The 25,128-nt window shown below is 37.9% G+C and overlaps 2 protein-coding genes across 2 annotated transcripts in view; both read right to left on the bottom strand.

Moving 5' to 3' along the window:
• The window catches only part of LOC127987560 (uncharacterized), a 1,055,570-nt gene that overhangs the window by 335,185 nt on the left and 695,257 nt on the right, over window positions 1-25,128 (bottom strand). The window contains exons 45-46 of the mRNA XM_052589928.1: window positions 19,096-19,266; window positions 17,215-17,415 (exon numbers count right to left, since the gene is read on the bottom strand). Coding sequence (XP_052445888.1) covers window positions 17,215-17,415; window positions 19,096-19,266 — 372 coding nt within the window. The remainder of the gene's footprint in view (window positions 1-17,214; window positions 17,416-19,095; window positions 19,267-25,128) is intronic.
• Window positions 1-25,128, bottom strand: part of LOC127987571 (protein NLRC3-like) — a 76,641-nt gene that overhangs the window by 37,794 nt on the left and 13,719 nt on the right. The window lies entirely within an intron of this gene.

The following is a 25,128-nucleotide window of genomic DNA, read 5'->3' on the forward strand; positions in this document are numbered from 1 at the left end:
CTGATTGGTGTATCACGCTGCATGTTTCTCCACAGAAATCTGAGAAGTGGTTTATCCTCTGGGAGCAGACGAATCTGGTGAAACATGACCTTGATATCACTTGTGATGGCAATTGCATGCTCTCTGAATCGGAGTAACACTCCTAGTAAAGTGGAGGTGAGGGTAGGCCCAGCTAAGAGGTACTCATTGAGGTTATGGCCTTGGTACTGAAAGGAACAGTTGTACACCACTCTGTGCTTTCCATTATGGTGTACCATGTGGTGCGGTATGTACCATTATTCAGGGCTGTGATCAACTGCTTCAGCAGCCAGCTTGACAACATAACCAGATTGATCCAGCCTTTCAATTTCCTGGTTATATGCCTCTGCATGTTCAGGACTTTTGCTGAGATGCCTTTCTAATGCTCTGAGGTTGGGGAGAACAGACTCTTTAGGCGCTTTCAATTCGGGCATGTCCCTTTTTCGCAAAAGCGGTGTAGCATAACGAAACACTCCATTTACATTTACCCTTACAGTCTTGGTCTCAAGCAGAGTGATGGCCTCCTGATCACAACGTGAGCGTGTCACCACCTTCTCATTGCGATATGGTAGTATGTCAAGCTGCCAGAGTCTCTCAACATGTTGCAACAGCTCTGATGAGGTGGAAGTCACAGATGTGAAAAGGCATTGATGCTCTGGGATTTGGTGCTGGAGTACATTGGCTGGCCCTTGCAGTGTCCAGCCTAATCTGGTCCTTATAGCAGCTGGCCCGCCTGGTGGGCCAAAGTGAACTGGCTCCATGGTAGAGGTCTTCACAGTGCACCCGAGACCTGTCGACCCCGGACCCGACCCGGGACCCGTACGGGTTCGGGTCTATATTTTAAATCATCAGCCGGGTCCGGGTCGGGTCCGAATCTATTACCTCGGGTCCCGGGTCTGTTTAACATTGTGTGTAATACCCGTGCGATCGCCGATCGGAGTCATCGGACGGAGAACATCCGGCCGTTATCAAAGACTGCTTGTGTTTTGTGTAACTTGCAACTTGTAAAATTAGGAAAAGAAAAGAGTGAGCCAAAAAAAGTGATCTCTCTCTCTCTCTCGCTCGCAGACTCAAGAGTTAATACAAGTGCACACACGGTAATGCTTGCAGACTTGACACACTCATGTTTAATATATTTCAAATCAGCAACACAATCTGAGGTCACATGAATGTTTTCTATTACGCTCAAATTGCGTTAAGGCATTTTAGGTTGATAAAGCTAGCACGCATGTGCAGTCATGTTTCTATGGCAAGCAGTGAGGGACACTTCGACCGCCAAACCGCGTTTTACATTTTCTCCCATATTTATAATATTATAAATGAACCGTTTAATCTTAAAGTTTTAGTGGTTCAGATTCAGACTCGATGCAGAGCAGAGAGCACAGACAGAGATCAGATGATAGTAAATAAATAATGTCAGCGGCCATGGCATTGCACGAGCGATCGTTATTAAAGTTCAAAAGGCTAACAGTGTAAGTTATTATGCGAATTAACTCGAGTCAGAATTTATATGTGCACAGTAGCATTTGTCATCCGTCACCGTGACATCAAGTGGACTTTTGAAGCTGAAATAATGAGTGGATTCAGCTTGGACTTGGAATAACGAGAGGAATAACATGAATAACTTTCTTGACGGAGGATTGTAATGCATCACAGGCAGTCAGGTACAAGGAAGAGAGACGACAGCTCTTTAAATTAGGTAAGACAAAAAGCTGTATTCTTAAAGCAATTTAAGGTGGAATATGTGAACGTCGGGTCGCGTCGGGTCGGGTCTGTGTCGTCCCGGCGGGTTCGGGTCCAGATTTCAAGTAATATACGGGTCCGGGTCGGGTCCGGGTAGGCATTTCTCGGATCTACACGGGTCCGGGTCCAGCTTTTGAAATAATAGACGGGTCCGGGTCGGTTCGGTGTAGTACATTACAGGTCTCTGTCGGGTTCAGGCAAGAATTTTTGGACCCGTGAAGACCTCTACTCCATGGGGATGATTAAATGGTGATGATCAGAGCCTATAAGCAACAATGGCTGAACCTGAGAAAAGGCATGAAGAGGCAGCCCTTTGAGATGCTGGTATTTCCTTTGCAGAAGGGTAACTGGATGTGAATGCTTGGCCAACCCGAAATTCTCAGCTGTAAACGCACCCATTATCTTGAAACTTTTGCTTGGCTGAAATGCTGGGGACAGAGTGAAAGATACTTTTGCACCTTGTATGACTTGGGTGTCATGTCGAACTGTTCTCAAAGAGAGGGTTTCAGTCTGTCCATTAAGTTTAAGCTGCTGTGCTGCACCATGAAGCAGGATTGTACGTTCAGAGCCATCGTCCAAAATAGCATAAGTCATAATTGAATTTTTGCCATTACGCAACAGCACTTTACAAATTTTCAGAAGGACTTGGCTGCCACCTGCTGGACGATCTAGGTATAGCATCTGACTCTCTTGGGATCTTTCATGGTTGTGCTTCATCTCTGTTGATTTGCTGTTGATGTCATGCAAAACAGTTAGATGTTTGCCATTGCAAGTTTTACATGTGGCTTTCAATCTACACTGGGCTGCCTGATGTTTCCGTCCACACCTCCAACATCTCTTATTTGACTTAATCCAGTTAGTTTTGAGTTCACTGGTTAGCTGTGTGAAGTTATTGCACTGGTTAAGATAGTGGTGATTATTGTCACAGTAATGACAGTACACAATTTTGCCAGGGTTTTGAAATTCTGATGATTTTGCAGCTGGAGGGTCTGCTGACTGATCCACACCATGCATAATGGCTGTTGTCTGAAAAGTGTGCTTACGCTGTCGCGGAGCTTCTTTGTGCTGACTAATTTGTCCCCTCATTTCACTAGTATTGAGTTTACAGTCAGTGGGCTGCACCTGCAGCTCAAACTCAAGCCAGTGTGAAAAGTCGAGCAGGTTTGGAATTGGGTTTCTGAGGGGGTGAACATACCTCTTGAAGTTAGCCTTGAGATCATGAGGGAGTTTAGACATGAGTCTTGCCACGTGTGAACCACACTGCAATTCAATAGCTCCCTTCTCATCCAGCTGGTCAAGCATACCCACTAATGCTCGAACTCTGAGGGCAAACTTACGAAAGGCCTGAGTGTCACCACTGCGAATATTTGGTCCGTCCATCAAGTCAGCAATTTTCTGCAACGCCAATTGATGCGGCTGTCCATAATGTTCAGTCAGCGATTGCATTGTTTGGGTGTATGGATAACGAGAGTTGCTGTAGGAATCAGCAATTAAAAGGGCCTCTTCGAATTTCAGATGCTCAAGCAGAATTTGATATTTAAACTGTTCAGTAGCATCGTACAGCAACAAATTGTCAAGAGATATTTTGAGTCTAGCAAACTGTCGTGGGTCTTCCACTGTGAAATCTGGTATTGAAGGGCTCGGACCTCTGTAAATGCTCTATCTGGTGGGAGGAAAATGAGAGCGCGGAACGAAGTCTCTAGGATGATAATGTTGTCTTGGGTGGTAATCAATTTGTTCTCTGAATCTAAAGTCAGCTGCAGGGGTAGGATCATGTATTTGTGGCTTTGGTGGGATATGTCGTTGGTCATGTGCATAGCTTGCGCTTTGTGCAGCGTGTACACTCATCTTGTGCTGAGATTGCAATGTACATAGATTTGGTGAATTTGGTTGATATCACACATGCCTGTTCTTTGATGTGGGCTGCAGTTTCATTTCTGAGAGTTCACCTGACAAATTAATTTCACAGTCTCGCTCCTCATCTTCTGACTCTTCCTTTCCATCATCCATAACTGGTTTTCCAGTCTCTTTAGAAACCTGATCACTCATTTGAGCTACTGCTACCTTGCTTAGACGTGGAGTTGGGACAGGAGAAGGTTTCTTTGCTGCCTTTGTCGATGAGTGAGTGCGAGGAAAAGGCACAGGACACTGTGATGAGTCTGTTTCCTCCCTTTCAGAGGTGTGTTGCAGGTCCTCAATGGTTTTATGCAGGCGTCTGTTCTCTTCTCGTAGCTGCCAAATCACTGTTTGAGCATCTTGTGGTTCATACTGATCTCCAGTATCCTCAGTAACATCACCGCGGTGAGTAGCTTGCCAACTGGTGAAGGGTGTCATCCCGACAGCACCCTCATTTCCTGACTCCCAGCTGTGGCGCTGTGTTTGCATCCTGGAAGTAGGTGAATATGTATGCTGGAAGCCACTGTAATCCACCTCATAAACTTCCAAGTGGCGTGGGGGGCGTGATAATCGTTTACTACGGACTTGAGGCTCATACTGTGAGTCTGAATGGGCTTTGGACATCTTAACCTGTGGCAATCACCAATCCGGCTCGAAGGACCAATGTTCATTAGGTTTATGGACTGTATTGCTTGGTTCTAACTTAGTTGGGATCATCACGGGGCATCGGTAAGAATGCACAAAAGTCCAAAGTCCAATCACAGTTTTAATAGAAGAATCAAGCCATCAACATACTCAGGGCATTGCATGAACATATTAAGGTTGTGTGAGTGTGGTTTCTATAATAATACAGAAATATAAATAATCAGTTTACAGTAATAAATGATATACATTTTACTCAAAAGAATAGATGCGTGAGGATACATGACTATAAAATGTAACAATTGACTATAAATAGACACGTGACTATCGTCTTATAACCATATCTCAATCCAGTGTAATCTTCACAATCCACATAAATATAGCTTAATAACATCTGTAAATTGTAGAGACTAAATTAAACATATAGAGAAATATGAGTCGTTATGATTATTCACGTTATGATTATTCACATATACAGCGCGCATCGGAACACACGTGCAAAGATAATGCACACAGTCTACCGCTAACATTAGCCTCACGGCAATCCAAAAACACTCAACATCTGAAAGTTTCAACCCATAATACAACAAATAGCAATATAACAAGATTAAAGACAGTATGAGTGGAAATTAAACTTACTTTCAAAGTTACGCACACGCATCTATGGCTTGAATACACGCGAGCCCTCCACAGCCTTCAAGCGAAACATAAGTTGCGTCAGACTCTGGGGGCAGGACTAAGTTGTGACTGTCAATCATTCACAACGCACCAATAAGAATTAACCTAGAGCCTTTTCAACAGCGTCAGAAACGGAAGTGCTAAAAAAACGCTAAAAATGGGCTTCACTTGTCTCAATTGAGTTCCAATGGGGTCGCTGTGTCCATTTCTTTTACTGTCTATGGTGCAGCCGCTCTTCAGAAGCTGCGCTGGCTGAGTTCTCCGGCTACTCTCGAATTGCTCTCGCGGTACTTTGATGGCACACGTCACAGTCACGTGGCGTCAGCGCTGTATCGAGTCGGACAAAATTTCTAACCGGCATGCACTGCTTCAAGTCAGCCAACGATCGGTTTGCGCAGAGCTTCATGAAGTCGAACAAGCCATCAAGTAGAGACCTGGGAGTACCGCGGGACCCAGCGCAACCGAGTGCGTCGCGGGACTATAGGCTTGTTTGAGATGCGCCTCGCCTCGCCTGAAATGTAAGCGAGAGTAGGCGGCTGCAGCAAGAGGAGGAGTGAACAAAGCGCAGGCAAGCCGGACAGATCTCTCTTCTCGTAGTGGATCTGACACCTGTGAGATCAAAGATGGCTATCGCGGGATTCACGCTCGTGCACAGTTGTTAATAAACGGGATGTAATTCAAGTTCTGTTGCTTTTATATGAAAATAAATAAAATGAACAAGACACCCATTTAATTACATACCAAAGACGTGTTTATCAATATTTAGTTCTTTAATTCAGACATATGTGTTTTTATTTATTTTGTTATTTTTTTTATAAAAATTAAATTGCATAACAAAAAGAGATCGCACTTTCAGATAGTTTGGTAATATTCACACATAACATGTACACATAAAACATGATATCAGAGTTTTAAAATCTAACATTTTAAAAGAGAACAATACATCACAGTTGTTTAAACCAATGAGCATTAAGCTGTGTCGTTAGCAAGTCGTTTCCCATCGTGCTTTTGGTCAGCGCAGTCGGTGGAGAGCAACTGCGCCCGACTGCAGAATCCGACACGTGCGCCTATGACATCAGAGCAAGGCGGACGTAACTCGGACACTTTTCTAACCGGCATGCATCTCGCGCTGATCACCGGTGATTGGTTCTGCGCAGATTTTGCTCATCTCAAACAAGCCCAATATTTGATTGGTGACTGCGGATGCGGGCGGTAAGATATTATTGTGTGCGGGTTGCGGCAAAATAAAGTTATTTGCGGGATTCCCGCAAAGTGGAAATATCTAGCAAAATAAAATTACTAAAAACAGATAAACCTTTATTTATAATAGACTAAAATAAAATAAAATAGACTTTGCGGAATGGGAGGATGCTGATGAAACCATGGACAGCGACGCGTAATTCCATTCCGAAATAGCGAGAGATCCAGTGGTGGAAAAGGCGATGTCAAGAGTTTCCGAGATTTAAGCAACACGCCATGTAGGTTACTTTTCATTCCAGCTCCCAGCGCACCATTGGAGAGGGCTTTCAGTAATTGCGGTCACATAAGTGCGCAGAGACGGATTAATCTGAAGCCCTCATCAATGAACGACATGCTATTCCTGCACAGACTACATTAGTAGTCACAGTCTACAATTTTTTTTTATTCCATTTATTTTTAACAGGGGAGCAATTGAAAAAATAACAGAGTAGCAGGCATAATATGCAATGCATTTAAAAAATAATAATACTTTACCCACAGTATTTTGCAGGCAGTAGCGGGACGAAACTTGATCGTTCGCGTGCGGGAGCGGGAGAAAATAACATATTTTTGCGGTAGCGGGATAAAATCTTGCGGGAGTGGGACAGAAAAATCCATCCCGCGTGGTCTCTACACTCAAGCCTCAGCATGCAACCGAGGACCGCAGCTCTCCTTTGATTATTCCCAACTTTGAGAAGCCCCGCTCGCCAGAATCATTGGACACCATCATGGACAGATAGATGCGCTAACCAATTTCGACATAAACGTCTGAGAAAGATTTAACGATGACAAAAGCTCGTACAAGCTCTGCTGATTCGTTCAGTCACGGGTTTCTGAGTGCAGCAAACTCAGATCCGCTGATTTTGACCAATTAATAATCAGATAAACGGTTTAAAAAGTAATTTATTTATTTTCAGTAAATTATCAAAATATTAAAAAAAGTTTTCCTGCATTTATAATATATATATATATATATATATATATATATATATATATATATATATATATATATATATATATAGCCTAGAGAGAGACATAACATTTGAAAATCACTTTATTAATAAAATAACATTTGGGATTTATCAGCATACATATTTACAAACCCAAAGAAGGGTTTTTTTAATACAATGTGTCAAAAAAATAAAATAAATAAATAAAAAAAAATTTAACCATCCTCCATTAGACAATTCCACATATATTTTCATTCATAAACATTAGATAATAGCCGAGAGAGAGAGACTTTTTAGAGAAAAAAAATATATTTCATTCAGAAATAGACATAATGCAGACACAAAATGTTTACAAACATTAGGCTATTTTTATAATCATTTGTTATTCAAATACATGGCGAATACAGAAACTTTGATTTTGTGTCGAATGAGAAACCCAACGTTTGTTTCAGTTTCGTTTTAGTCTAAATTAATTAGTTTTGGTTTGTCGTTAATATTGCTATAGCTTATTATATTTTTAATTCTTGTTATTTTCTAAATACTGTTAATTGAAATTATTTTGTTGTGGAGTGAGGGGAACTAAAATAGCCTAGAGGAGCTTCTCCAATTTCCCAGAAGCTGAATAGTTTTCATTTGCTATTAACCTCAAAATAATTATTGAATGAAATTTGGAGTCCGACTGTCGGATGCATATACAGCGTTATACATTTACTATTATTCTATATTCTTTATATTAAATAACATTTTAGCATCCAGATACGTCGGGAACATGGAAACATTTGGATTTGTGCTGAATGAGAGAGGTGGGCGTCAGTTTCATCTTACATTAATTTGTTTTTGGATTGAGGTTTATATAGCCTAAACTTTAGAGGATTTGATTTGAAGTGAATTGAAGTGAAGAGTTTTTATAATGTTTTTAAACATTGTGCTTTAGACTACAGGCAGTTTAGCCTTCATTATTTCGGAAAGTTAGGCCAAGGTTTTTTTTATTTTATTTTATTTATTTTTTTTACTCTGAAAACGCAATCTTATACAAGTGTTTTTTTTTTGTTTTTTTTTTTTTTTTTTAACAATGCAGCAAACATTTTTAAATATCTTAAAAATACTTTTAAAGTGTTGATAGATTTTTTTTTTTTTTTTTTTTTTTTAAGTAGGCCAAGCTTACATTTGGACAAAATCTCTATTAAGATCTCTATTTTTTCCTTTTTTGAGTAAGGAAAAGTCTATACTTTATTATTATTATTAAATTATTATTATTAGGCAAATTATAGGCAAATAGTATTGTTTTAAAAATAACGTTATTAACCGGTATTTCTCCTCCCGAACCGGTTTCGGAACGGTAATAATATCAGAGGAACAAAGAACAAAAACGTTAAAATATCGATTCTCCCATTCACCCATTTAATTTTTTTTTTTTTCGTTTTCAAGCCCTGGAAAAAATAGAAAGAATTTGATACGATTACGATGCTGATGACCATTAATCAATTTCGATCTCTTGATTCACTATCAATTCACATGAATAGGCCTACTGTACTTTTCTTGGGTTAAATTCAGTATTTTTATTGCATTAATATTCACTTGTGTGCTTATACTAGTATCTTTTTAAAATTTATAATTTTAAACTAAATATTTATTCAAATGCAAAACCTAAAAATAAGTAAGCAGTTGCATAGATACGGTACATAGATGTATATTTATTAGAGTGGGTAAACAAATGCCACAAAATGACTTTAATTTGCCTCTTTGCATTGAATTTAAAAACCTTTTCTCAATTTAACCTTAAATACTACACAAATTTTATTAGGCTATGCATAATAACGGAAAATAGGATACAATTCATAACAAAAACAGTTGATCTGCATGTTTGTCTTCGGTGTAATAATCAATGCATGTGTGTCTCACGCACAATTTTTGAGAATTAGCAACCCTGCTTTGTCATCTTTGATACAAAAAAAGCCTTCACCTGATTTACATTTTCATCAGTAATAATGTCCTTAATTAAATGAACACTGTTTATGAGCAGTTATGGCTATAGATTTAAAATTATTTGTTTAATTTAGAATGGATGCAACGCTAGCTTTTTTTCTCAGAATTACGTTAGATGGCTAATTACAACTAACAATCCGATAGTGAGCTAGCATCATAAGATAAAAAAACAACAACTATTGACAGACCAAGATTATAATAAAAGTGACTGTCCGATTCTAGGATAAACACGTATTCAGTAGCAGTAAATTAGGTGTACTAAACAATCATAAAACAAAGAAATATTATCTTACCGTCATCGTGAGGTAAAATAATGAGGAAGGATCACTCTGTCAGCCAATCACACAGCGACGTCGCTCCCGCAGTCTGTAAATTCCTTCAGAAAACAGCGTGTGGCGCACTTGAGCGTATTTTCAGACGCACATCTAATTTGAAGGAGCTTTTTATGGGAGCGGCAGCGCAATATTTTGATAAAACAAAAATATATAGATAGGGCTATGTCAAAAATTGTTTCTGTTTTAGTTTTAATGAAAAACCAGGGGACCCCCCCCAAAGTCATTTTTTGGGCCTTATGGGGGGTCCCTTGATGCTCCCCCCAGCCCCCCCTCAATTCGAACACTGGACTTATATCTATCTGCACAGAATCCCCTGAACGCAGAAGTGAATGTGTCTGTGTGTCTCTGAATGAACTTCCTTTGTGGAAGCGTTCTTCAACACAACAACGAGCAGAAACACGACAACTAAACTCTAAACATTCACAGCGTTTTATTATAATAGTGTCCTTATTATAATGTTATGCACTGTAAAACCGAACAGTGAAATTAATCAAATGAAATTAGTTAATTGCACTCAAATAATAATGAAAGTTCATTGGACTTAATTTAAATAAGTTCTGTTAAACTCAAAATTGTTGTAGTAAGGTGAAGTTAAAATTATTGCGTTTTCAAGTTCCCAGCATGCTTTGCATCAGAAAACAAGGAAAATAAATGTAGAAATTAAGTGTTATTTTGTGTGTTTTTACACAAGATTAACATAGAGGGACTTAAGTTAGTACTTAAATGTTGTGTTATGTCAGAACTTACAAAGGTTTCTATTATGTTGTTTTTGTAGTGTTACCGTTGTGGTGAAGAGTAGAGCCTGTGGTTAGGTTTAGGATGGACAACAATAGACTATATTCGAGGGTATTTCCCACATTTTATGAGTTGAAAAATAGAGAAAATTTTGAGTGAAGTACTCTCTAATTATAAGTTGAGAAATATCAATATATATAAGATATTTGAGATAAATTAAAGGTCCAGTTTTTCATGCTTTTTTGAAGCTTTGATTGTGTTTACAGTGTGCAATATAACGTGTTCATGTTTCACGTGTAAAAAAACAGCATTTTTCACACAATTCACCTATCTGTATAGCGCTGTTTTCACTGTCATAAAAACGGGCTGATGACTTCCTTGTTCTATAAAGTCCTTCCTTCAGAAATACGTAACGACTTCTGATTGTGCCAGTGATTCCTGTGCTGTGATTCGACAGCAGCTTAGAGCAGGCTGACCTCCTGGAAACGTGATTGGACTAGTTTTGAGAAGCAAGTGGGCAGGAGCATGTGCTGGAGATGTACTTATAATCACAGGAGCGTTTTTACTGTTGAGATGCGCATGAAAATCGCATTCGTTTTTTTGCACAGCCCTAACATCTAGTTAACAAAGCTAAACAGCGTTGCCCTTTGTGTAATAAGTTACAGAAACTGTTAAACGCACCAACTTAAATAATAAAATACACCTACTGGTTGTGGTCCATAAACAATGCCTTCTCCAGACAAAGAGGGAACTGCTCCATCTTTCAAGAATAATCTTTGTGCGAATCCGACATTAAACTGATTGAGATTGAGGAAGCTGTCCTCAGCAAAATGTGCTGCACATAGTTTTACATGTGGATTATAATTTTCGGGAACCGAGTTAAACATAAACTGTAACCATTAATCTCCAAGTACAGCGTCCCTAGGGAGGCCGAACAAAAATTATTGGACTCTGAGATGAAAATAACAGAGTTTCAATGACATGGCGACAAACACAAATGCAGCTCTTCCTTCTCCGTCGGAGCCCAACTAGACCACGCCCCGGTTTTTTTTATTCATTTGGCCGGAGATTAGCCAAAAAACTGTTTTGTTGACATGATTACTGCAGGAATAGAGGGATGTAGTCCAAACGGTCGTTCGTTTGTAGGGATGGGTATCGTTAAGGTTTAAGGTTAAGGTTTTAACGGTATTACTACTCTTACCGATACTGCTTAACGGTCCGGTACTTTAACGGTTTTCTTATCGGTACTTTGTTTTGTGTTACTGTGTTACTTTGTGTTGTGTTTAGGCAGTCGAAAACTTAGCATTTCTCTGTTTGCACATAATGCACTTTGGAAAGATGCTTTGATAGATTGCTTGTGTTTCCGCCCTTACATGGAAGTACATTCCGCCCTTACATGCAAAAATGTTGTTGCACTTATGACAACCAGCGTTGTCTGCATCAACTCTAGTGAAGTATAACCACACTTTGAAAACGTTTTGCTGTCTCCGCCATCTTCACTCTTTGTATTAAGCAGGAGTTTTCTTACTGTAAGGGACCATTCACATATCGAGTCTAAAAACGTGTGGAAAACGTTAGGCACGCCGCTTTCTGATTTCCCCCCCAAAGCCTTCGGGCACTTGCGCTCCTGAGGAGTCTGCCATTGCTAAGCAAGCACGACCTGCTCTCTCCATGAAAACACGAAAATTTCAGCAATGGATAAATGGATTTGCAGCACTAAAAACTGCTACTAAATTACTTTAAAAGTCCACATACAGCTATCAGCTGTTCCTTCATCTTGACTGAGCTTTCAACGTTGTTACGGAATGTATGTTTTTAACTCGATGCGGTGCAGACGCGCCTTGAGAGAACGAGCTCATCTCACCGTGTGTGCGTTGCGACCGCGTCACTTCCATTATGAGCGCGCATACCACGCCCCAACGAACTTGAGCGCGCATAATATATGAACGGCCCCTTATTCATGTGTGTGCACCGCGCTCGTTATTGTTGTGTGTGTGTGTGTGACTGACAGACAGCCTCCGCGGCGCGCATGAGCGATCTCACAGAGTTCACAGACAAACGTCTTAATATGATCGCACATTAGAAATGTTTGGTAAGATAAAATGTGCACAATAACATTAATAAGCAAATCTCTTCGTCATCGTCACTCTTTATTATTAAGCGTGAGTTTTCGTACTGTTATGTCTGTGGTGCGCCGGGCTTGTTGTGGTGTATGTGTGTGTGTGACTGACAGACAGCCGTCACACACACACACCACAACGAGCGCAGCACGCATGAGAGATCTCGCAGATTTCACAAACGTCTTAATATGATCGCACATTAGAAATGTCTGGTGAGATAAAATGTGCACAATAACATTATTAAGCAAAAATACATACGTAGTACATTATTTTTTCCCCCTCCAGTACCGAAAGCAGAACCGATACCGTCAGATCTTACTGATACTACGGTCTTTCATAATTTAGCCCCGGGGCCATTTTAATACTGGGTTTCGGTACCCATCCCTATTCGTTTGTAGGTGAATTCTGTTAAATAAAATATTTCGATTGGCATTGAACTTTGAGCTTTAGAATTTTACAGATATTATTTATACACTAACAACAACATTACACACTAATTAAAGTTTAAAACATGGGATCACAAAGAAGGGGACCTTTAAGGCAACTGGAAATGTAATTTTTAATGTAATGCAATTTTTAAACAAGGGTTCTGTGAACTTATTAGGGTTTACAGTGTATGGTAACAGACACTTAAAAATATATATTTTCTTGAACTAAAAAATATTAAGTAATCTGTTTTAACAATTTTTTTGAGTTAAGTGAACTTGTCGGGTTTTACAGTGTGTGTATGACAGTCCCAGTCATAGTTGTTTGTCCTGCTCACTATCTGAAAAAAATTAATCATACTAATATGCTGATTTGCTGCTCAAGCATCAAAGTTCATTAAGTTCATTTGCTGACCATTTGACAGTTTCATTTAGATTCATTAATAAAACTAAATGGCCATTGCTTGGATTTAATTTATATCCAAATAAAAATCCTGAATGACACACTACACACAGTGCATACTGTACTCTAGATACTCAACTGTCTGGTGTATGAATATTATAAGATTATTTTATCAACATCTGAGTCTGAGCTCTCTCTTGTAAGGAAAGCTGACAGTTGACTCATTAAGTGTTTGTCTGTTTAAGTCGAGCATTATCCAGAGAAGATCTTGACTTCACTGATGATTAGCTGTTGTTCTTACACCCTCACCAGAGAAAACATCTGGACTCAGACAACTAGACTCCAAGATCAACAAGCAGAAAACAGAGAGGATAACACTGAACACCTCAAACCTCTCAGCAATTAAAGTACAGGAGCAGACCTCTGTAGAAATGAGGAGTTTGTAGACCTGGGCTTCATCATTAGACATGATGGAGGACAGACAATGACATCAAGAGACGCATTAGCAAGAGCAGAAACATCTTTATAACACTGAACAATATGTGGAGGTCCAACACTAGAATGAATCTGTATCAGAGCTGTGTCCTTTCCACCTTACTTTACAGATCTGAATGTTAGAGAACGACAGAAGCACTTTAACTAACTATCAACTTTCCACATGATGAACCTCCAGAATCCTGCAGATCTTCTGCTCCAAAACATCTCTGACCAACAACTATCATGCGGCGCAATTAAGAAAGTACAGCACCTTTAGAAATATATTAACTGAGAAAAATACAAATAAAATAAATAAAAAATACCTGTTGTATATATAATGGGAACATTTCTGTTATTATGCATTAGCTATTTATGCTTTATGTTTCATGTCTACAAGTTAGCCTGTATTTAAAACAGTTTAATAATACTTAAAACAGACGAGTAAACTTTTCACTTGTTTTTAACTGTATGTGGCATTTTATTTACATGAAAATATAAAAGTGTTAAAAAGACTAAATGTGTTTGAGTATTTAGAGGAGAGTGAAAGACACAAATGCTGTTAACTTGTGAAAATGTTTAGTTGATTTGATGAAGGAGAGACTCCATCCACAGAACAGAGACTATATACTGGATACATGTACATTAACAACAGACACACAACTAAATATAAAGTAAAATAGAATAATAATGTGTATAAAACATGAGAAGTTTCACACATTGTAGATTTGCTTTATATCTTTTGACACATTTAAGTGCTGCACTTGACAATCACATTTAAACATCTGAATCATTATGAATGAGTTTAATAGAAATATTATTAAACTGAAGAGCCAGACAGACTCATCTGAGCTTCTTCCTCCTCTGTTCCAGCTTTACATTAAACACAATGATCATCTGCTTGAATACTAAAGCAACATTAATCATTCAATATCATGTTTCTAACACACATGCTGCATTATTTGATTGTAAAGTCTGAGTCTCTTCACCTGTATGGTTCACATTTACACATTTATCACACATTTATTTCTCCTCATAGACACAGTAGTGAAGCTCTTCTGTGGATCTTCAGCTGATGTTTACTGCTCCTCTCAAGAACACTTCACTTTATGAGATACAGCATTTATCAGCTTCTGGTGATTTCACTCCTTCTATACTCTAAGATTGAACAGAAGAGAAGATCATCAGAGTTCAGTGGAACAAAATACTAATTAGTTACTACAAATCAAGTTACATTAAAATCCTGTAATCAAAGTTGTTGCTGAATCTAAATTGTGTCTAATTCTTCACTTGTGTGTCAAGAAAGCATATAATAAGTGTGATAATGCAGATGCAGCCGGATGTTATCACAGAATAAGTCTCTTCAGGAGGACACAAGTCCTGATCACCCTGTCGGGTTTATTCTGTGATAACAAGCGGCTGGAGGTACATTATCTCTTACAGAAAGTAAGTGTAAAGTAATGTGACGTGTTGCTTGTCAAAGTAAAAACACACAAGAGACAGAGACATTGATCATGTGATGCTGGATGACTGTGAGCTGAAGCTGAATCTGCTCTGATTTTACCAGCGTTTTCCTACAATCTGAACAAATCTATTTCAAACTCTAATGATTCACTATTACTGATCTCATTAATAAAGCAGCTGTTGCTGGAGAAAGCTGTGACCGTCTGCTTTTCTTCTCTTTCCTCCTTTGTGTTCAACATTTTTATCAACTTTACATTTCATTCTGACACAAACCCTTTGAAATAAAGCTTGAGGATCATTTGATCAACTCTTTTCACTAATATCTGAAAGTATATATTTGTTCACATATCAGAGGTAAATGAATCTCTTTAATATCACAAAGTGAAGTTTACTCACATCAGTTCACAGTTTGAGTCTCGTAGCACATCAATGAGCTTCTGCTTTGAGTCTCCAATCTTATTATATCTCAGATCAAGCTGTTTTAGAAACTGCAGAGCTTTTGTGTTTGTCAAAGACTGAGTTAAAGAAGAAACATCTGTAATGCCACAGCCATAAAGACTAGAAAGAGACAAACAGAGGAAGAGAGATCATCTTACAAACAAATCATTAAGATGAAGAATCTTTCACAAATATAATGTGAACACATTCATCATGAGATATTGAGTATAAAGTGTTTTGTTCAACTCTTATGTGCTGTTCGTTTGGGGAGGACACTCGTGCTGTTTGGGCTCTCCAGAGAACACAGCCAACAAAACGACATTTTGTTACAAAATGTGTCATTTATTAATGTTTTTACTCTACATTTATGTAGTTTATAATAAGGTGTAGTTTTTTGAAGGATTTATGATATTTTGTAAATGTATAAAATGTATTAATTAAAAAAACTATATTTTTAAATAGGTTTTTATATAAAAATAATATAATTTTATATATAAAGAATAGCACCAAGTGTTGACAACCGTACCATTTAGATAAAGGGAACATTAGTTTTTATTTCAGCAAACATCATTTGGGGTCTCAAAAGACCTTGAACAGCACATAAGAGTTAAACAAAGTGATTTTCATCATTTTGATTCTTGTCTGTGAATGTTACTGACCTCAATCTCTCCAGTTTACAGCGTGAATCCTTCAGTACGTCACATAAGTGATTCACTCCTGTGTTTTTTATTTGATTCCTGCTCAGGTTGAGTTCTCTCAGGTGTGATGGGTTTGATTTCAGAGCTGAAGTCAGGATGAGACACTGTTTCTCTGTAATACTGCAATAAAACAGACTGAAGACAGAAAGAGAAAACACAATGAATCAGACACGTTATGTTCATGTGTGAGTAATTCATCATGTGTTAACATCATACAGTGCAATAATTAAAACATTACCAAAAACCTTATTATATGACCATAAACAAAAACAGAAGAAAAAAGATGAACAAAGTTGACACAGGATCAACTACAGAACATTAATAAAATAACATTAAATGTGAGAAATCAAGAAAATTCTGTTTCTGAATTACAATTTATTTAAATATATTTTTTACTTTTTTTGCTACTGTCATTCTTTACTGTACATGTCTGAGTGAATAAAAATATTATAAAAAATAATAATTTGGTCCATTAATGAACTGGATTACTGTGATCTCCGGTGATTGACTGAGATGAGACCCTCGAGCAAGAACTGAACCACAACTGCAGGTGTGTGTGTGTGTGTGTGTGTGTGTGTATGTGAGAGAGTGTGTTTTCACTGTGTGTGTGTGTGTTCACTGTGTGTGTGTGTGTGTGTTCACTGTATGTGTGTATGTGAGAGAGTGTGTTTTCACTGTGTGTGTGTGTGTGTTCACTGTGTGTGTGTGTTCACTGTATGTGTGTATGTGAGAGAGTGTGTTTTCACTGTGTGTGTGTGTTCACGGTGTGTGTGTGTGTGTGTGTGTGTGTGTGTGTGTGTGTGTGTGTGTGTGTGTGAGAGTGTGTGTGTGTGTGTTAAATGCAGATCACATGTTCAGAGTATGGGACACTATATTTGGCCACACGTCACATCCTTTCCTTTCCTTTTCCTGAAAGTAAACAGTAATCTTTAATCTGATTGTAACTGCTGTAGAGTATAATGATACTAACTCTAGTTTCTCCAGCTTGAATTGTGTGTTCATCAGTAGATCACTGAGGTGTTTCACTCCAGAGTCTCCTAGTAGTTTATTCCAGCTCAGGTTCAGTTCTCTCAGGTGTGATGGGTTTGATTTCAGAGCTGAAGTCAGGATGAGACACTGTTCCTCTGTAATACTGCATCCACGCCGACTGAAGAAAGGAAAATTTCCTAATCTACATTGAGAGAAAGACAGAAGATAGAATAAAAACCATAATAAAGTCACAATGTCTTGATTAAAAAAAAAAAAAAAAAAACCTTTTTAAAACAGTATGCATATTCATGCAGTGTGCACATTGTCAAAAAAGTAAATCCGATCACAAGCCTGTGACATGTAAACGCACATATCAACCCGTTCACTTTATTCCGCATTCATGCAAACACTACGCTTGGATTCATCAATCAGAATGAATTCAATCCGATCCAAGCAAAAAGAGTCCATGTAAACGCACCTAGTGTCTCAATTACTCAGACCTGTAGCACCGAGCCCCAAAATCACGCTGTGTTTCCACCGTCGGGTCAGAAACTCCACAGCGCTCTGTATCTGGAGCGGTCGAATGTGACATCTACCGTACATGTCTCTGATACAACCAAACAACTCTCTGAGAGCAGAAACTACATTAATGCAGGACTGTCAGTCATCAGCAGGGGGCGGAGCCTAAACAATGACATCACACTGCTCAGAGAATCAAAACAGCTGGTCTAATGAGACTGATTTGATATAATCGAGATAAAAAAAGGAGTATGTGGATTTTTATCATTGTAGGGTGATTGTGCTCACACTCTGACAATAAATGGCCCAGAAGTGCAAATGGCACTGTTTTTATGAATATAAATATGCATGTGTGTGTTATATATCATTTAATTATATATATATCATGAAAATAAAGAAAACTCTTTGAATGAGACTGTGTCCAAACTTCTGGTCTGTACTCTATATATATATATATATATATATATATATATATATATATATATATATATATATATATATATATATATATATACACACACACACACATATACACATATACACATATACATATATATATATATATACATATACATATATAATATTTTGTGGAGTGCAAATGTGCATTGCTTTGGTGCTGGTTCAGTGGTGGCTGTTTTGAAGCAGGTAAGGACCAAGTAGAGCTTGAAAATGTGTGTGAAGACATCAGCCAGCTGTTCTGTGCAGACCCTGAGCACTTGGTCAGGAAGACCATCAGGACCAGACCCTTTATGTGCATTCACCTGCTCAGGTAGAAGCACACCTCACTGGTTAAAATGAGAGAGAGGCAGGTCGTCATGTAGAGCTCAGCTTTGATGTGCTTCTGTGTTTATACGATCAAAGCAAGCATTAAAAGGCTTCATTTCATCTGTGAGGGAGGTGTTACTGGGCGATAGTCAATGTTTTTAAATTAGTCTTCAATACTCAGTTTGTAGTCAGTAAACATGATCACATTCAGCAGTCACAGCAGAAGTTGGAGACAGAATTTAACTGAAGTCTATTCAAAAATTGTATTAATCTTTTCTAAGCTGTATTAAAGGCAAACGATTTTAAACACATTAATAAAATACTGTCTATTTCTAATGTGTTCACATTATTTTCTCCACCCCTGTGCACTTAAAGGGATAGTTCACCCAAAAATGAAAATTACTCCATGATTTACTCACCCTCAAGACTTCTAGATGTATATGAATTTCTTCTTTCAGACAAATATAATCAGAGTTATATTAAAAAAGTCCTGGCTCTTCCAAGCTTTATAACGTGAGGTTGGACTCAAATGAGAATTAAAATAGAGGACTGTAACATTACTAGTCATGTAACATGTGAAATGATGTAAGATACTCACTTCAGTGTGTTGAGTGTACAGTGTTTATCCTGCAGTAGAGCAGAGATCTGATTCACTCCTGTGTCTCCTAGTTCACGTCCCCTCAGATTCAGCTCTCTCAGGAGTAACGGGTTTTTACCCACAATTCCAGTCACATACTGACAGCCTTCATCTGCAGCAGGACCCAAAAACCTGCAGAAGAGAAGATGAAGCTGGAATCAAATCAATGTGCATTGCATCACAAAACATTTAAAGATGATCAAACATTGTTTGTAATGAAAAGCTCTAGTTCAAGTTTAAACAGTTGAACATTTAAATATAATTTTTTTTTAAGAAAGACAAAAGTCTAAAGTAAATTTAAAAGAAACTCAGGGGCAAAAGCTTATGATTCTCAAAAATCTGAAGATCGTTCTGGCTTTTAAGCAGGAGATGAGGAAAGTTAACAAAGAGATAACTAGCTTGTGACAGCTAAGCGTTCATAGTGATATATTTAGATTATCTTTTGATGCCGGCTCTTTCTATTATTATGTAGCAGAATTCACCAAATACTGGATTTCTGATCCACTAATAGAGAACATGATCAGATCATCTCTGGATAGTTTTATTTAACTGATAATTCTGCTCATTATGAGAGGAACTGCAGGTTCAGACGTGTGTGTGCTGAATCATCAGTGATCGTCTCCATCACATGTTTGTGGTCTGTAATAGATCTGCTGTAGTAGAATTAGGGCTGTAGTTATCAAATATTTTAGTAAATCGAGTATTCTACCAAAAATTCCATCGATTAATCGAGTAATCGGATAAAATGTGTTTTTGCTTAATTAAAGTGCAATATTAATTATGCAAGATAAAATAAGACTCCTGGGTGTTGTGACGGTCACGGAGGGACCACACATTCAACATGGATGTTAATACGCACACATACGCACAAACACACACCGAGACTGTTTGGTGATACAAGAGTTTATTGTAATTATTGATCAGAGAGTGAATTTAATACCTGTAAACTATGTGTATTGTTCCTGTGTAGCGTTTGTCCCCTGATTTTTAGAGTCCTGGTAAGAAACAATGGCAGGAATTATTGGTTCCGCTTAGGGTGGGATTCTACCATGTATTAATTGAGCGTGGGGGTTTCAGGGGCAACGTGGCCGAGTTATTGCTGTTATTTCCTGTTTAATGTGAACGAATTAATAACATCAAAGTAGATTTATTAAGTAGAACATCATGCCAATATGTTTGTTTCAGACTCACTGCATATATATTTATATTATATATACGTATATTTAAGGGAACATGTGTAAAGTGTTTTCTGTGAGTTTGTCCCTCCACATGTGGTAATGGTGCTGTTTCTGCAGTGGAGAGTATGGCCTGAGGGTTGCAGGTATTTTATTCACTCTCTGATCAATAATTGCAATAAACTCTTGTATCACCAAACAGTCTCGGTGTGTGTTTGTGCGTATTAACGTCCATGTTGAACGTGCGGTCCCTCCGTGACCATCACAGGCCTCTTAAAATGTACAACTTTTTTTTTTTTTAAATGCATAGAATGCAATGCATACATCATGAAGAAACATTTAATTATTACCTATTGTTTCTCTGTCTGTACTTGTACTGTGAACAATGACAAGAAAGTTGACAGATGAATTAAGTTCATTTAAGTGCCATTCAGTTGGGGATTTAAATAAAGCATTTTCTGAGATGCACATTAAACATTAAACACATAAAACATTATTTTAATTTATCTTTTAATTATTGGAAATTAACGTAACTTTTTGGTAAACAAAGGGGATTTACTATTAAAAATAAAACATGGAAGAAATGTTGTGTGATTAAACCTTTAAAAAAAATAATATATATATATTTTTTGTGGTAGGCTATGTACATTCTGCTGAACAATAGTCTTTAGCCGGACTTTTATTTTGACGGGTTGACGTACCTTTACAGTTCTGTGTATGTGATGTGACGCTAGTTTTACTCAAATCAAACGGTCAAATTCTCATGAAGTGACTGTCAGAGCAGTTCTGGAGATGTTCCTCATGTGTTCAAGTCCTGTGATACAGCAGATGCTGAAATTACCGTGAGTGTCACGCGCGCTTCAGTGTGTGTAAATAAAGGAAGTCGCGATTCTGCTCCATTCATTAACAGAGACACGCAGAACATGCAGGATTCATATTTAAATAGTCTGTTCCGGCTTAATATCTACAGATATTATTCCATATTGTGATTTGATGTAAGTGCAATGACCTATTCTTGATTAATTCATTCAAAATTTGGCAAATTCCGTGCCATTCCGCGTTTAACTGTCCGTTTTTTATGACTGGATTCCTCAATTCCCTCCGCATTATCTGCATCGCGGAAATCATAGGGCCCTAGTTGTGGTATGCCAGCTCTATCTTGCAATGGACACACGCCAGAACGTTCTCTTTACATTTGCCCGCGCCCTCAAATCAAAACACTGCTGACTCCTTGCAGTATGCAACCTCGGACGCAGCGCTTGTGTCTCCTTCCGCTTTGTGGGTGACGTAAACGCGTTGTCACATTAAAACAATCATTGCGAAAGAACCTGACGTGAGATTTAAAATAAATCAATTTTTGTAATCGAGTTACTCAAGGAATCGTTTCAACCCTAAGTAGATCTACAGTGTTGTGAATCTGAGCTTGATGGAAATTAATGTACAGTGCATTCAATAACATTTAAACAATCAGGATAATAAATCACACTGAATATGTTTCATGAGAAATGTCCACAATAACACAATCATAAATGTTAACTATTGAGGCATCAAACTACTGAACACCAGCACATCTATGTGTTAATCTAAACATGAATCTATTTAAATCTAATCCAAAATGTCTGATTAACCTGTAACTTTTAACAAAACTAAAATGTGCTGACATTTATCATCAAAACAACAGCAGCTGCAGCATCTGATCTTTCATGTTTGATCATTTAACAACAACAGATTGTGTACCTGGCTGAATTAGTGAAATAATATTATTCTATAATACACTTTAATATAATATAATATAATGTAATGTGTGTGTGTGTATGTGTGTGTTATATATATATATATATATATATATATATATATATATATATATATATATATATATATTTTTTTTTTTTTTTTTATTAGGGGTGTAACGGTATGCAAAAAAAAAAAATAAAAAAAAAAAAAAAAAAAAATAACGGTTCGGTACGTACCTCGGTTTTAAAGGGGGGTGAAATGCTATTTCATGCATACTGAGTTTTTTTACACTGTTAAAGAGTTGGATTCCCATGCTAAATATGGACAAAGTTTCAAAAATTAAGTTGAACGTTTGACCGGTTTGTCACAAGTTTCGGAAAGTTTTTTTTGAGTATGGGTCTGTGTGATGTTATATGGAGCGGAATTTCCTTATATGGGTCCTGAGGGCACTTCTCCCGGAAGAGCGCACTCCCGTATAGCAGAGTAGAGACATTCACTGATCAGAGCGAGAGACCGAAATGTCACAAAAGAAGTGTGTTTTTGGTTTCCAGGGCAAGACAACCCTGCACAGATTACCAAAAAAAAAAAAAAACAGCACTAAGGGACCAGTGGATGGAGTTTATTTTTACAGAGCATCAACGGAGTTGTTCAAGTGTTTTTGTTTGTTCCCTGCATTTCGAAGATGCTTGTTTTACAAACAAGGCCCAGTTTGACGCCGGATTTGCATATCGTTTATTTCTTAAGGATAACGCAGTCCCAACGAAAAAGGGTCACGATCGTGTGTTGGAACCGCAGGCGGTGTGTAAAACTGCTTCAAATATCTCTGTGTTGTTAACTTAGCTATCGGCGCGTAAGCACATCAAGTAAACAACATGCACTGTTGTCATCAAACTGCAAAAACATGTACTAAAAAAAAAAAATGACAAAGTGGAACTTAGTCATTTTCCAAAACCGCTAAGTAAATATATACAGTTTCAATACATACTACATAGAGATGTCCTGCTGTAGTTGTTGTTGCTGCTGCTGCTGCTCTTGTTAAATTTCAGCCTCTGGATCTGATTCTGGATCATAAATATACAGCTGAATCTGACTGTTAGCCATGGTTTGTTTTGGATGATGGTTTTGTCCTTACGGTAATGTCACAGTTTCCAGATGCTCTCAACGCAAAAGCCTCCTCGCGCTCGTGATTCTTTAGCTCCGCCCACACGTTACGCCTCCAGCCGCTCGTGTTTTTCCGGGAAAAAATGGTACAGACTATCTTTCTCTTATGAATATAATAAAACTAAAGACTTTTTGGAGTTATGAAGGATGCAGTAGTACTCTATAGGTACTCAAGATTAACAGGATATTGAGTGAAAATGAGCATTTCACCCCCCCTTTAAAGTCACGGTTCGGTTCATTTTCGGTACAGTAAGGGAAAAAAATACAAACATTAAACTGCAGGTTGTTTATTACTATACACTTTTTTAAATACTTTTTTTTTTTTAAAGAATAAGAAATAAAATACTGCTGTTATTAAGCTCTCCACTTAATAAAATACTCGGCCTCAAACCAATAACATATAATAAAATATAATGAAAAATATAATAAATAACTATGATTACAGTGCAGCATTACCAATCCCAGCTTGTAGGCCTGCTTCACCAGAATCGTGCCTGATGCGACGATGGCGCGCTGCTGCTGCTGTAGGTGACACCGAGGGAGACCGCCGACAGACCAGGCTCTTGTCTTCCCGACACCAATATCTATACTTCATGTTGAGCATAAATATAAAGCCTACTGACAAAGGACACCGTCAACAGTATTGATGGCAAAATAGACTATGTTTGACAGGTGCAATATTTGAAAATCGATAATTATTAATTTGTTTTTTAAATTACATTTATATCTGAATTTATGTCAACCTATAGACTTTCAAACATCAAAGTGTCATGAATTAATATGTATTTGTGTACAAAATGACAAACATATTTTCCTATTCTATTTTGCCTGGAAACGCTTCCAACACGCTTGCGTGTCACGTGAAAAATAGGCGTCGGTTCTATTTCTAGCATGCACGTTTTTTCCACGCGTCTCATGCAGGCAGTCTGCAAGCTCTAAACTGTTAACATGGGAGCCGAATTAAAAACGGACACGCCACGCAACTGAGACACAATTGCTCCACGCATCCAGTGTGTCACCGGCATTATAGAATCAGCTGCAGGGCAGGATTTGCGCTGAACGCGGAGACTTCTGCCACTTAATATGTTCATTTGGAAACACGAAAATGTACTTATTTCCACGCACAAAATATTGCATTCCGTCATTCGTTACACACGTGCACCGTACCGAAAGCCCTGTACCGAAACGGTCCAGTACGAATACACGTACCGTTACACCCCTAATATACATAATAGATTTTAAATATTTGTATAATTGATTTTATATTATTTCATCAGGTCTCACCTCAGTGTGTTGAGTTGACAGTTTGGATCCTGTAGTAAATCACAGAGCTGCTTCACTCCTGATTCTCCAGGATCATTTCCTGTGAGATCCAGCTCTATCAGGTGTGAAGGGTTTGATCTCAGAGCTGAAGATAGAGCTTTATAACCTTCTTCAGTGATACTGCAGTCTGAAAGTCTATTAGAAAAGATGTCATTCTTCATTATAACACAGATTGTCACACAAGTACATGTTCTAGAATGAAGAAAATAAAAAGATGCATTACAGGATTTTTGACCTGAATGGACTCTTTTCACAGTAAAGCTGGGTAAAGTTATTAATTGGTGAACGTAAACTACAACAAATGCAATTTTAAATTTTTCCATTTTTAATTTTCCACAATTATAACCTACAGTTGCAATCAAAATTACTCAACCCCTCAGAAACTGCAATACTTTACAAATACAAGCTTTTCTGAAGACCCAGGATAAAATCAAAATCACATCTATAACAGTTCACTGGTTTCAAAAGTAATATTAAAAGTCATAGATGATCTTAATTCTTGGGTTTCCTAGTTTATTCTCACTCAGATCCAGTTCTGTCAGATTTGAAGGGTTTGATCTCAGAGCTGAAGATAGAGCTTTATAACCTTCTTCAGTGATAC

The sequence above is a fragment of the Carassius gibelio genome, chromosome B22, assembly GCF_023724105.1.
Source record: "Carassius gibelio isolate Cgi1373 ecotype wild population from Czech Republic chromosome B22, carGib1.2-hapl.c, whole genome shotgun sequence".
Taxonomy (NCBI): domain Eukaryota; kingdom Metazoa; phylum Chordata; class Actinopteri; order Cypriniformes; family Cyprinidae; genus Carassius; species Carassius gibelio.